Source organism: Gekko japonicus, unplaced genomic scaffold (genome assembly GCF_001447785.1).
Source record: "Gekko japonicus isolate JY-2015 unplaced genomic scaffold, Gekko_japonicus_V1.1 scaffold1920, whole genome shotgun sequence".
NCBI classification, from domain to species: Eukaryota; Metazoa; Chordata; class Lepidosauria; order Squamata; family Gekkonidae; genus Gekko; species Gekko japonicus.
In genome coordinates, this window is record NW_015173193.1 from 39,714 (window position 1) to 54,164 (window position 14,451).

At 46.0% G+C, this 14,451-nt stretch overlaps 1 protein-coding gene across 1 annotated transcript in view; it reads left to right on the forward strand.

Moving 5' to 3' along the window:
- Positions 1–14,451, forward strand: part of RALGAPA1 (Ral GTPase activating protein, alpha subunit 1 (catalytic)) — a gene marked incomplete at its 5' end in the record, with an annotated part of 108,347 nt that overhangs the window by 37,584 nt on the left and 56,312 nt on the right. Inside the window, 2 exons of the mRNA XM_015422619.1 lie at positions 1,430–1,564; positions 2,288–2,471. Coding sequence (XP_015278105.1) covers positions 1,430–1,564; positions 2,288–2,471 — 319 coding nt within the window. The remainder of the gene's footprint in view (positions 1–1,429; positions 1,565–2,287; positions 2,472–14,451) is intronic.

Below are 14,451 nucleotides of genomic sequence, written 5' to 3' on the forward strand. Positions count from 1 at the left end.
CTTGGTGTACACAATCTATGTTCATCAAGCACTCTTCTCCAGCAGAGGTCTCAGAAAACTGAGGGAGGGGCTCTCCCATCCTTTATATAGGCGCCATTGGTGGGAACCCCCTAAAGCGTAGGAAAGTGCCTCAAGCTGTTGAGAACATTTAGAATGTCTGCAGCAGGCCTGCACATGAACATCAGTTACAAGAAAATGCAGCCATGTTTTAGCATTATCTCAGTCCCAGGATAGCGCTTTCCCTATGCTGAATGCCCTCCTGTCTATAAGAAACAGAAGTTTACAATGTAAGTATTACCTTTTATTTGGGTAAATTCTGGTGTTCGATGCTGATGTTTCCATGACATCCATAACAGTGAGACCTGGAGTACAATTCTTTCTTCAGAAGTACAAATGAATTCAGTGAGGTTTAATTCCTGTAAAATATGCATAGTCTTAAGAGTCACTCCAAACTGGACAGCATCCCTACATAAGTACCCAAAACATGTTCGTTCGTAGTGGTACATAGGATGATGCTACACATACCTCTTTTACTGCATGTTTATGTAACAATATAAATGAATGTAATGGCCCTTAGTCTCTCTGCTGCTGTTCACTACAGATACAGTCCACACCAATGCTCCCTCTAAGCTATGGAGGCTTGTGAGCAAAACCTCTACTTTGTGTGCTTCTGGCATTAAAGTTGTGAGAGAGCAATTCGGCTACTGCTTAAATTAGTTTGCTCTAGAGCCGTCCTTCCTGAGCTAAGACAAAAGCTAGCTTACACTAACTCAGCTCAGAGGGAACACTGGTCCGCACATATTGGTCCCACTAGGTTTAACTTCTCCCATTGAACTCTTTCAAACTCAAATGTGCTTAACTTTTAGGGAGATCGTGTCTTGTATACTTGGTGTTCATCTTTCTACTACCAAAAGCATTGGGCTCTTAGCCATTGAGGCTAAATAAAAGAAGAAGGGCACCTGAAGATGATCCTAGAGGTCAGGTGGGTTAATATGGCAGGGCTGCCTACCTGACCATTAGGATTACCTTCAGAAGCCCTACTTTGATTCCCCCCTCCATCTGATGCTAGACAGATGGCAACCCCAGAAAGGCCCTTCTCAGTCACAAAGAAAGGCACCAGAATTATGGGTTCTCCTCCTCAGGAAAATTCATCTAGCATCCTCAATAATTATCCTCCCCCAGCAGACAAAAACTTTTCTCTTTCATCTGGAGTACCCTTGGTGGCCCTATTTCCCGTTTGTTTTTAATTGTCAGTTTTACTTTAATGTACTGTTTCCAAAAGTTGGTTTTTATTCGCGTTTAATTGTTCACCATCTTGAGGACTCAAATTGGGCAGAAAGGCAGCATACAGATATTTTAAGCAAATAAATACAGAGTCGAGCAGTCTGTTCTTTATAGTTACCTGTAATTATGAATTCTTCTATTTCAGCTGGTGGTAGCTTTGCTTCTCTGTTTGTTGGACTGGATAATGGCCTTGCCTTTAAAGACACTGTTTCAACCTGTTTGCACCACAGGATCTGAAAATGATAAAACAGAAAAATCTGTTCTCAATTGCATATATAAGGTACTTACTTTTTTAACATATTTATTTTTCCCTCTTTGTTTTTAAAATGAGTTGAAGTTATGGAGAATGCTTCTTCCACACTGGAAGTTACTTCATGTAAATTTTTATGTTAGCTGTTTTGTCCTCATTTTTTTCCTAAATTATTTTTTCTCACAGTTTTGATGTTCTATGTGATCTTTGAAAACAATTAACTGTACTTTGCAATCATTGTTGATGGCCACCAGTAAACCAGGTAACCTAAAGCACTCAAAATGCTCTAAAATACAAAGGAACAGCTGGAGATTAAATGTTTACATGTTAGTTAACATCTCAATGTAGAGATGGCTAAGGAAAAGCCATAGAGTTTGCTACTTGAGATGCATTGGCTGCTACCCAAGTGGAGCCCCAAAGGGAAAAAAAAACCATGCAAGTAAGGCTTTTAAGTATAAAACTCAGAATAATCAGAGTATCTATTTTTCAGGACTTGTCTACCCTACTAGTTTACTGCAAGCCACTGTTGTACTTTTTTGTTGTTCAGTCGCACAGTCGAGTCCAATCAACAGCTGACTTGCAGCATCTGTGTGGAAAATATTTCCTATGTGGAAATGCTTTGGGGGGACTTTAGGACAGTATATTATTGGGTGTAGCACTCTATGCATATATGCATGTTGTGGCTCCACTATCAATTTCCCCACACTTTAGCACGTGTTTGTAGGCTTTAGTCAATTTTGTGTTTGTTCGTAGGTTCTTCATGGATGTGTCTATGGATCTCAGTGCTTTAGCAATCAGAAATATTTTCCTATGAATCTTTCTGATTTGGCATCTTCGGATTATGATCCTTTTATGCACTTAGAAAGTTTGAAGGAACCAGAGCCATTACATTCACCTGATTCAGAACGGTCTTCAAAACTCCAGCCAGTCACAGAAGGTCAGTTGGCTTTGATGAACTCCTCCTTAAGACCAAATAATGTAACACTTTCCAATACTGAATTGTTTGTCTAAAGTATGAATTTTAAATTACATCTAATACCATTATAGACTATAGATAGTGTTAATCAATGTGGAATAATTCAGTGCAATTTTGAGCAATTGTAACTCGATTTACTCAACTAAGTATCTCCTCAACAACATAAAAATCAATTTAATATGGATCCTTCTGCCCTTCTGTGCATCTTAATATAGATCTGCCTCCTGTGCATGAGTAAACAAATAGCACAATATATAGGTTTTGTTTTTAGCTACATTATCTTATCCTTTCAACACTTCAATGAAAACATTATGGTTATCCAAGCTACCAGTTAGGGAATACTTGAGTCATAGTATTTTTTTTTAAAAAAATAAAAAAATAAACTTTTAATAATTTTTGAGCAATTTAAAAACTATGAATTTATAAGGTTTTCTGAAGTCATTTAAAATTGCTTCATGTTTATTTCTCGCAGAAATTCATCTGAATCTTAAAAGACAACATTCACAAAGACCTCTCCACATTGGGAATATTTTTTCCTCTGAAAATAAACACTGTGAAATAAAGGTTGCAAGATGTTCTGAGCTGCATTTCTCTTTTAGTAAATATCAAATGGCCCTGGTGGAAAGAAATTTGGAAAAGATGGGCTTTAATACTGATACCAAATATTCTGTGTAGTGTCATTCTCCTCCTGTATTAAGCTGTTCCCCTTAGGCTTCCTTAAAGGTATTAAGGACTAGATAAATGCAGAACCTTTTTGTAGCAGCTGTGTGCTAACAGCAGGTGATTTTGTGGTCTGTAGTGACTCCGTGCTGTTTTTTTTTTATATGGAGAAAATGGCTAATCATTGTGCCCTTGTCTAAGGCATGCTTCATCATCCTCAAGTACTTTTTTGGCCAAAGAATTCTGAACACAGAGCTGTCCTCTAATAAGCTCAGTATTGGATTGAACAAATCTGATTTGAGAACTATTGGCAGGAGGAGCGGTAATTATTAAATTTACTGAAGAATGAAGCAAGGTACTGTAGTTGGCTTTTTGTCAAATGGCTGAGGTCTTATTAGCAAAGAGTAATCATCTGCAGGGTCAGAATGAAAGAAGCATTGAAGGATTCATTCTGCCCTAATTACAGTTTCACCTATACATATTATGCAAAGCTAATATTTAAAGTATTTGCCAAAATTAACTTCCCCTACATGTTCTATTGCAAGTGTAGAGAATTGCAGCAGCTTTTTGTGCCTTGGTGCCTTTGTATGCTATAATAATGTGTAATTATGGGTTTGCAGCAAATGCTGTGTGATTTGTTTAATCTGACAATTTGAAAAGACATCCTTGAATAGGTGGGGAGGGTTTTTTTCCTTTTTAAATGAATGTCTGTTGCACAAAACCTGAGCATTGCTGTTCTTTATTTTGCATTTCCCCACAGGACTGGTTTTCACAGTTTCTTGTGAAAAACCCAAAAGACATTTTATTAATGCTGTATGTTATTTTGGCTTAGATGAGTTAAGCACCTAATTCCCCCTCCCCCTTAAAAATTATATTCAAGAGACATTCCTGTAAATCTTGAATAGACTATGTGAGACAATTAATGAAAAACTCCTGGATTAATTACAGTATTTACAACTCTGTTGGCTTTGTAGTTGTACTATCAGGAAAAGAGCAATGTTTGTACTGCTGGCTTTTCATGTAGTTATTAAAGGAAGGAAGATTTTGCTTACGTGGTTGGAGGGTGGGATTGAGATCCAACTTTAGGACACTTGTAATGAGGCTCTGGCGCCTCAGCGTTTTCCCCATCTCCATGACCTTCTTGACCCTTGTTTTTTATGTCAGTGTCCGCCTGTTTCAGTCCAAGAGAAGTATGATTTCTGTTGCCCAGTAATGACCATCTTCTGGTTGATCCTTGGAACTCTGGAAAGAATAGCTAGACACAAAGACTCTCACCAGTTCAGCACCCCAGTCCTCAGGTCAGACATGTCATTGGTCAAATGGATGGATTCTGAGTTCGTTTAAGTGGACAAGGTTTCTCAGGACTTAATATGAAAAGAGCTTCTTGAAAGAGAAAAGATTTCTTACTCTTCCATGCAGTAAACTGGCTTTATGCCTGTAATAATAATAAGAAGAATAATGCTTTTGATTTATTGATCGCTCTTTCCCACATACCTGTGGGCTCAGAGCGATTTACAGTTACTCTTGAGACAGTTGGACTAACAATATTTGTGGGGATAGGGAAGACAAACATACAGCATTAATTACACACACATTGCAGCTAGCCGGGCTTCATCTGTGGGCTGGGTCAGTCGTGTTCCTATGGCATCTTGTCGGATGGCTGATGACGTCTGGCTTCTTGATGTTGTACAGCCACACACTGCCATCTTCTGGCCGACTCGCTCCACTGCAGGGAAGCCGACACAGCTCTTTCGTCTTTCCGGTCGCCGCGCCTCAGAAGTTGCCTCGGCAGCTAACACCTTCCCGAAGGGAGAGGTGTGCCCACCCCCTTACGGGTGGTCCCCAATTTATCTACTCGCCGAAGCTTTTGAATCGCTGGGTAGACGATGAGCTAGGACAAGGCTTGGTTGCTCACACCAGCACGGGGCCAGTTCAGATGTTATTGTTAAGCAGGGGAAAATCCCCTGCGCCACCGCTCCCTGTACAAGAAGGAGCTTTAAGGTAGTGAGTGGAGAGAAACTAGTTCAAGGCATTTCCATTTAATTGAATGATTCGTAGGATACATGAACTGAGGAGCTAGACAGTGGCATGTTCTTTATGATTTTGTCATCTAAAGTCCTATCCATCTCCCTGTGTCTGGTTTCCTTCCTGCCTCTTTTTTCCTCTTGTGTTACATAGTGGTTTTCAGGACAAGAAAATACTTTCTTGTTGTTCATACTTGTAGCACTGTGATGTGGAGTATTTGAAGCTGTAGAGACCAGGATGGTAATTTTTAAAAAATTCTGCTTTGAGATTTCGGATTACCGTGTTGTTGTCTTTCTGCAAAGTGTCAGCTTGACAGAGTGACAAATAAGAGAGAGGGAGCTTTGGTGGCTCTACTCAGTGAAGCTTATTTGAAGCTGCATGTTGTTTCTTCCAGCTGAGTACTCCTTGAAACCCCAATATACTTGTTAAGGATCCTTTGAAACCCAGTAACAAGAATAATATTTAATGTGAAGCTCTGAGAGTTATTATTAGTGGGAAAGAAAGATCAGCAGCAGCTGGGCTAGTCCTGCCCTAGCAGTAAAGGGCAACAAATTATCAGTTACTTTTACATATGCATTTTATAAATTGAACTGAGGGGAGAGAAAGTAACTAATTTACTCTGTCTGTCTTAAATGCCAAAATGTCTAGGACTGTCCCTGAGCAGTAAAATTCTGGTGTTTTCCTTTGTGCTGTCCTCTGTTTGGGTTCAGCACCTGTGCAGAAGCAGCTGACGAATATTCTAGAGCCCTGGTCAGATAACTGGTACTACAATCCTCTTTTTAGAAAGAGGAGCATCATTGAATGGAGAAACAACATAAGGTACGCACAAACCCTTTTTAACAGAAGGGCCTGTGCATATCTCCTTTCTGTCATTAAGTATATAAATTTGCAGTAGTGTATGCCTGTCATATTTGGATAACGTTCTAATGTATCCTTCCCAAGGTAAACAAAAATATACTATTTGTCTAGTTTTCAGCTAGATGTTATACACTTTGACGTCCAAAAAAATTGTTGGACAGAGTCCTTTAACAAAGCTTTCTGTACGAACTTGGGGTAAGAGAATGGGTTCTCCTTCAGTGGGGGGAAGTCATCCAGGAACTGGTTAGGTCACGCCTCTGCTCGCTCGATAGGCTATGCAAATTTCTTTTGTTGCGTGGCTCCTATTGGAGTGGCCTAGGCTGACCTCTCCAGTTCCTGCATAGCCCTGCGCTCGGTAGGACTACTGGAGCTCCCTCCAAGCCAGCCTACCTAGGGCAAATTAGCTTTTAGATCATTTTAAACTAAAAGTGAAGAGCTGAAGAATCCAAGAGGCAGATTTCCAGATCTCCGGGAGAAGGAGCCTCGGGACAACAAAAAAGAAGACAGCAGCATCGGCCCACACCGCCTCCCGAGGTACCGGGAAGGAGAATGGCCGCGATGGAGCGCCCCAAGGAGCAGCACCGGGGGTCGGGCTGCGGGAAGACCAGTGGCCGGGAAGCGCGCCACGACAGGACCCAGAGGAGGGGCACGCGCTCCCGCTCTCCTCCACCGGCCAAAAAGAGGAAGAAGACAGTAAGATCCGGCGAGGTCTCCAGCCAAGCGGGGAAGAAACGGCGCCACGGGAAGACAGCAGGGCCGGCGAGCCCTCACGGTGAGTCCGCTCCAAGAGGGGGGGCCAAGGGGAAAGTCACAGGCGGGAAGGGAGCGACCCGGAAGCCATCCCCGCATCCCGGACCAGCCCCGGATCCAGTCTTGGGTCCAGTCCAGCCTCCCACGAGCCCGCCGCAGGCCCCTATGCCAAACCGGACGCCAAGCCCGGCCCCGGCTCCAACCCAGACTCTGCATCAGCCAGGATTTATGCCGCCGCCGGGTAGGGCGCCGGTGCAACCTGCAGCACCATGCCCGGCCGTCCCTTTAAATTTGCTGAACTAGCCCACAATGCCGGCGCAGGGAACATGGCCGGCGGCACCAACGTGGGCGGTGGCGGCGGCAGCAGCCCTGGCGCACCAGGCCCCACCTCAGCTGCTGCAGGCCCAAGCGCCGTTTGGCCTCCCACAACAGGCGCTGGGAGCGGGGGGAACCGGCCTGAACCCCTTCGCTTCTCAAGTGTCGCCATGGATGTGGCAAGTACCGGGGGGGGCTTGGCCAGGTCCAGGCTGGCCTCTAACTGCAGAAGCCACCCATCCACCAACGCCGCATGGGAGAGGGGAAAGCAGAAGAGTGGGCTCCCCCAGAGGGTGTATACGATATCGCTCCCGGACTTCTCGCTCCCCCTCAAGTTCCAGGTCTCCATCACCCCAAAAAAGGCGCAGGGAACAAAGAGTGCAGACCCACAGGGAGGCTCCAGGGGTTTCTGGAGCAGAGGGAGAAGGGGAGCAATCACAACCCGAGCCCCGGGAGCCCCTGCAACCCGAGCCCCTGCAGCCTGTGGACCTTCCAAGGAGGGAACGCTTGAACAGCACCAGTTCTGAGCAGGTGTCCATCATTACTGCCTTGTCAGCCAAGGACAAGGAAGAAGGGGAGTGGTCGGGAGAAGAGGCGGAGGTAAAACCAGCGTCCTCCCGCCTGTTCCAGAGTGAGCATTTCCAAAGGCTACTAACTAAGGTTGTCTCCACCCTCAACTACCAGATGGAGGTGACAGAGAAGCCAAGGTCATTAACCTCAGCAAAACTGGACCCCAGAGGATTCAGAAAGCCTATCAAGGTCCAGATTACTTCGAGGACGTCATACGGGAAGAGTGGGACAACCCTGGTGGGGGCAACTCACTACTATCCGTGGCGAGACGCTTTTACACCTTACCCGAGGACACTATGGAGGACTTGAAGGTCCCGTTAGTTGACGCGCCAGTGGTGGCCCTACACTCGGGAGTGGTACATCCGAAGGACGGAGGAAATGCCCTCAAAGATGCGATGGACAAGAAGAACGATACCGCCCTGAAGAAGGCGCACGAAGCTATGTCATTGACCATACGGTTCGCCACAGCACTGTCGAATTTCACCAGAGCCACCGCTATCTGGGCGGACAACCTCTTGCAGGATCCTAACGTGGACCCGCTAACACTAAGGCAAACGTTGCTGAAGATAAAAAGAGTGGCGGAGTTTGCAGCCGATGCTTCCCAGGACAGCATCCAATTCTGCGCCAGGGCCCAGGCGGCAAACATTACCATAAGGCGTAATATCTGGCTCAAGCACTGGAAGGTGGACACACTTTCAAAAAGCCATCTGGCCACAGATCCCTTCTATGGCAGACTTCTCTTTGGCGAATCGAACCTAGACAAGGTGCTAGTGGAGACCAGGGAGAAGAAGAAGACCATGCCATTATCGTCCTATAGACGCGAACAAAACAACAGGGGCAGGACGTCTCACTCCTTTCGCAGCTCCTACAACCAGGGCCGCGGACGCGACAGAAGAGACCACAGGCCCTTCAAATCATACAAGTACAGCGCAAAAACTAATCCAAAACCCGGGGCCCCTTACAACAAGGGCACCTTCCCTAAAAAACAATCAGCATGACTGTCGGATCGGAGGCCGGCTTCAGGCCTTCGCACCCGTCTGGAGCCAGACCACCACAGACCGCTGGGTGCAAGAGATCATCACCCGGGGTTACAGGATAGAGTTCACTGGCAGGCCCCCCAACTCCTTCAATTCCTCACCAGCCCCAAGGAACAGGGAACGGTTACAACAGCTGCGTGCTGCGATACTACACCTGCAAGAGATCGGAGCCATAGAGGAGGTACCCCTACCGGAACGTTTCCAGGGGGTATACTCGGCCCCGTTCATAGTTCCAAAGAAGTCGGGGGACTGGAGAGCAATCCTGAACCTAAAGCGCCTCAACAGATGGGTGACCCACAGGAAGTTCCGGATGGAATCTCTCCGCCACATCGTGCAAGCGTTACAGCGGGGAGACTTCCTGACATCCATGGATCTCAAAGAGGCGTACTTACATGTGCCTATACACCCGTCCTCCAGACGATTCCTGCGTTTCTGTTTTCAGGACCAACATTTTCAGTACAGGGCGCTGCCGTTTGGCCTTTCATCAGCTCCCAGAGTGTTCACCAAGGTCATGGTGACCTTGGTGGCGGCCTTACGCTTAGAAGGGATACACATTCATCCGTATCTGGACGACGCCCTCATAAGAGCAAGGGACTACAACACGGCGGTCCGCAACACTCAGAGGACGAAAGAGTTCATGGGTGCACACGGCTTCCTTATCAACGAGGAGAAGAGCCATCTCATTCCAACGCAAGACCTGGTGCATCTGGGCACCAGGCTGAACACACGGCTAGCCACGGTGGCACTACCAGAGGAAAAACAACTCAAACTCCGGACCTTAGTGACAGCCGTCAGAGCCAAGGACCGGGTAGACCTGATGCAACTAGCGGCACTACAAGGCCTGATGATTTCCACAATCGACTTGATCCCATGGGCAAGGTTCCACGCCAGACCCCTCCAATGGGTCCTACTTCCGTTTCAGTTGGACATTGCCAAAAAACGGCACATTCAAATTCCAATAACAGAAGAACTGTGGAAGGACCTACAGTGGTGGACACTGCCATCAAATCTGAACGCAACCATCAGCTTCCTCCAACCTCGTCAAATCGTGGTGACCACGGATGCCAGCAAACGGGGTTGGGGGGCACACTGCAGCCACCTGGTCGCTCAGGGAAGGTGGTCCCCGGAACAAGCCGCCCACAGCATAAATTGGCTGGAGCTACGGGCTGTTACACTGGCAATGAGGAATTTTCAGCAACACATACAGAACCAGCATGTGCTGGTGCGCACCGACAACATGTCGACAAAGGCGCACATCAACAGGCAGGGAGGAACCAGGTCGAAGTCCCTCTTCCGCGAAGCCAAGATGCTCCTGCAATGGGCAGAGCGGCATACGGCAAGCCTAAAAGCGGAACACCTGAGAGGCCTCTCCAATCTACAGGCCGACTGGCTCAGCAGGGAGGATCTAGATCCAGGAGAGTGGGCGTTGAACAAGGAGGTGTTCGTTCAGATCACAAGACGATTCGGGAAGCCGGTGATGGACCTCCTAGTGACGTCACGGAATCGCCAGGCGGAGTGGTTCCTGTCCAGATACCAAGATCCCGCGGCGGAGGGTATCGACGCGCTATCGCACCCCTGGCCACAGGGTCTCCTGTACGCCTTCCCTCCCACAGCCATGATAGGGGCAACCCTCAACAGAGTCAGACGGGAGAGAGCCATGGTTCTCGGACCTGATCCAGCTGTCGTCAGAAGAACCGTGGAAGTTGCCTCAGAGACCGGACCTACTCCAGCAAGGGCCCGTTCTCCACCCAGACCCGATGTGGTTGCAGCTGACTGCATGGAAATTGAACGGGCATGATTGACTGGCCAAGGGTTCCCCAAGGAAGTGATCGAGGTGATGCTTCAGGCTAAGAAAACCTCTACCCACCGCATATACAGCCATACATGGAGAACGTTTACAACCTGGGCGGCGAAAAAAGGCATACACCCCTTCCGCGCCACGGACAAGGAAATTATACTCTTTCTTTCGGAAGGGTGGAAACGGGGTCTTCGGCCAAACACACTGAAACGACAGGTGGCAGCCATACAGGCCTGTCTGGGTCGGGAGGCAAGGTGAAGGGTGTCTTCGAGCGCCTACGTAAAAAAGTTCATAAAAGGGGTTACTCAGGTGGCACCCCCAGTCCGACACAGATTCCCAGTGTGGAGTCTTCACAAGGTCTTGACTGCCTTGACACGACCTCCGTTCGAACCTCTCAAGACGACTGAACTCCGCCTCTTGTCTTGGAAGGTTGCATTTCTGATAGCAATAACTACAGCCAGGCGCGTATCCGAGCTCGCCGCTCTCTCGACAAGAAAGGAGCTCTGCATTTTTCAGAAAGACTCCGTCTCCTTGCGACTGGACCCATCCTTCATCCCGAAGGTAAATTCGGCCTTCCACATCAACCAGTCAATAACGTTACCGTCATTCTGCCCGAATCCGGCACATCCAAAAGAAAAAACCTGGCACAAGCTGGACGTACGTAGGGCCCTACATGTATACATTGACAGAACAGCTGGGTTTCGACAGTCGGACGCACTGTTCATGGCCTATTGCGCCCCAAACCAATGGAAGAAGGCCTCTAAGGCCACAGTGGCCTACTGGATTAAACAATGCATCTCAAGAGCCTATGAGGTACAAGGACTACCACCTCCAGGCCAGATCACCGCACATTCTACAAGGGCGGCAGCAACTACTGCCGCCTTTTCTACACGAGCCACGGTTGAGGACATTTGCAGGGCTGCTACCTGGAAGTCCTTCTCCACGTTCGTGCGGCACTACCGAATAGACCAGACAGCCTCGGCGGAGGCAGCTTTCGGTCGAAGAGTGCTACAACAGGTGGTAGAGCAGTAAATATACAAAAAAAAAAATAATAGACTTATTCAGTCGCCCACCCTAGAACCACAGCTTGGGTACAGCTAACCAGTTCCTGGATGACTTCCCCCCACTGAAGGAGAACGGTACATTGTACCTACCTGAAGGTTCTTTCTCTTCAGTGGGGGAGAAGTCATCCACATCCCACCCAAAATTGGATACCAGAAACGGTCCAGGGTGGCAAAAATGGTCTACATTAGGACATCGTACAAATGCCATGGATTGAATCAAGGAGATAACGTAAGAGTAATCCGCGGACAGGGCTTGGACACAACTGGAGAGGTCAGCCTAGGCCACTCCAATAGGAGCCACGCAACAAAAGAAATTTGCATAGCCTATCGAGCGAGCAGAGGCGTGACCTAACCAGTTCCTGGATGACTTCTCCCCCACTGAAGAGAAAGAACCTTCAGGTAGGTACAATGTACCGTTCTCTCCTATATTAGTTACTGGTTAAAATGACTGGAAGCAGAAAGGAGGAATAAATGAAGCTTTTTTTTGCAATGGAGAGGAGTATGCAGTGCAGTCCTCAAGGGATCTGTTTTGGAACTGATGCATAAATAAATGATCTGGAATTGGAGATAAGCACTGAAGTGGCCAAATTTATGACTCAGACCAAAAAAATTCCAAGATGATGAGAGCTAGCAGGATTGTGAAGAGCTCCAAAAGAACTCCCCAAATTGAATGAGTGGACAACAGAATTGTTAATGGGGGTTCTCTGTAAGTAAATTTAAATGATGCACTGTGGCTCTCCAGTTACCCATCATGCTGTTCCTGAGGGTCCTCTGTCCTCCTAGAGCAGTATTTCAGGATAGGAGAAGTGAAATGCTGTTCTGCTGAAAAATGCCTTCTGTTAGCACCAGAATCTATTCTGTTAGCAAAGTTATACTGGGGGATTCACGCCAAGAGGCTGGGGGATCTTCAAGTTAAGAGCAAGGTATTGAGGAATTTCAGGCTGTCTTCCAAGGAGCAGAAACGTTTTTCTTCTCTCTCAACTGAGCTGTAGCCTGTGTTCAGCTTCAACCCAATATTTCCTCTATCATTGCCCCTGCTGTTTCATCGTCATATTTTATTTTATTTATTTTGTAAGTTGATTAACAGGTTCTTACATATAGAAGAGAGCATTTAGGGCAGAGGTCATTTCGGGGGGGAACGCGGGGGAATGCAGTTCCCCCGGGTGAGGTGCAGGGGGCGGGGCACATGATAAAGCCCCGCCCCTTGCTTCCGGCCGCCCCGCTTCCAGCCCTCATTCAGCCAGGAGGAGGCAGGAGAAGAGGGAGGGTAAGTTGCTTCCTCCCCGCCTCTCCCCACCCCTGCCTGCCTGGGGCCAAGGAGGGCCTTGGCGGGGCTTCCTCGCACTCCCGCTGGCCTTGCAAGTCCACCGCCAGGCCCCTGATGTCAGGCGGTGTGGCATATGCTAATGAGTTATGCTAATGAGTTCCCCTAGCTCTTTTTCTACGAAATGACCCCTGATTTAGGAATACTTGTGTCCACAGCCTGTACCATTTTCCTATTCTAGAAGGTGCCAGTCATCACATCTCCAACATTTAAGAGAAACTGAATTGAACATTTCTGCAAGTCTAAAGGGTATAATGCCACCTGTGTAGCAACTTAATCACATTCTATTTAATCTACACATTCATAGTAGATGTATATATTATTTTATACAGCTTACACTATTCCTATGTTGACATAGTGACAGACAAGTCTCTTTCCCATTTTTCCTTAAATGATAATATTGTCACGGTCAGCTCCATACCCTATATGAAATTCCCAAGCCCTATATAAAATTCCTTAATTGTATATATTGGTACCCAGAGACTTCTTCTGGGTTACATATTTCTTTTGCTACATCGAAGGGCATAATTAGTTGAGTATTTCTGGAATTTGTTTACTTGGACAAACTATGTGTTATGCACACACTGAAATTACCAGTTCACCTGGCCATTTCAAAATAATGTTGATGAATAATCAGTTCCATTGGAGATATTAAAGGGCAAATACTTGGACAAACTATGTGTTATGCACACACTGAAATTACCAGTTCACCTGGCCATTTCAAAATAATGTTGATGAATAATCAGTTCCATTGGAGATATTAAAGGTGCGATTTGTGGTCTTATGTGTATCCCAAAATGTAATCAGTTCAGCTGTTACCACATTAGTTGTAGGTTCCCATTTTTCCCACTGCATATGATACCACAGTATCAATACTAATCTGTTGTATGTTCAGGTTATACATATTTCCTTAGCAGTAATGATAATCATACGTCTTTATAGTATGTCTGAATTTTGAAGTGCCTTATTTCCTGGTCCTGAGCTTCATAATTCCAAATAAATGTATTAATTACTGCCTAAATTTTATCGAGAAATTTTAGAGGGCCGTGAAGTGGGATACTAAGAAAATGCAAATACTGTTCTGGGTAATATTTTCATCTTTAACACTGCTGCATTTCTAAGACCTGAGATTTTAAACTTTGCCCATTTCTTGAGATCAGATTCTACTCTCAGTAGTATAGATTGCATAGTACCCAATAGTATATTCTCTATATTTATAGAGATGTAGATCCCCAGATATTTCACATCAGATTTTTGCTACATTGAGTTTGTTACTGAATATTTGCTATTGTAAGTATTCTGCTATACCTATAAAATTTCTTTTAATCATATCAGCCATTTAATAACTGCTAAGATTAATAAATGTCCCTAAATAGGCATTGCATATAATCATATGGGTACAATCTGTATGAGCAATTAAAAGCTTTTAATTGGTTTAAGATTGCATTCATTGTGTGAATTTTCTTTCTGGTGGACTGCTTCTGATCTTAAGCAGTGCATTAGCATAGTTGCCTGTTGAACTGTTAGACTTGGTTGCAAC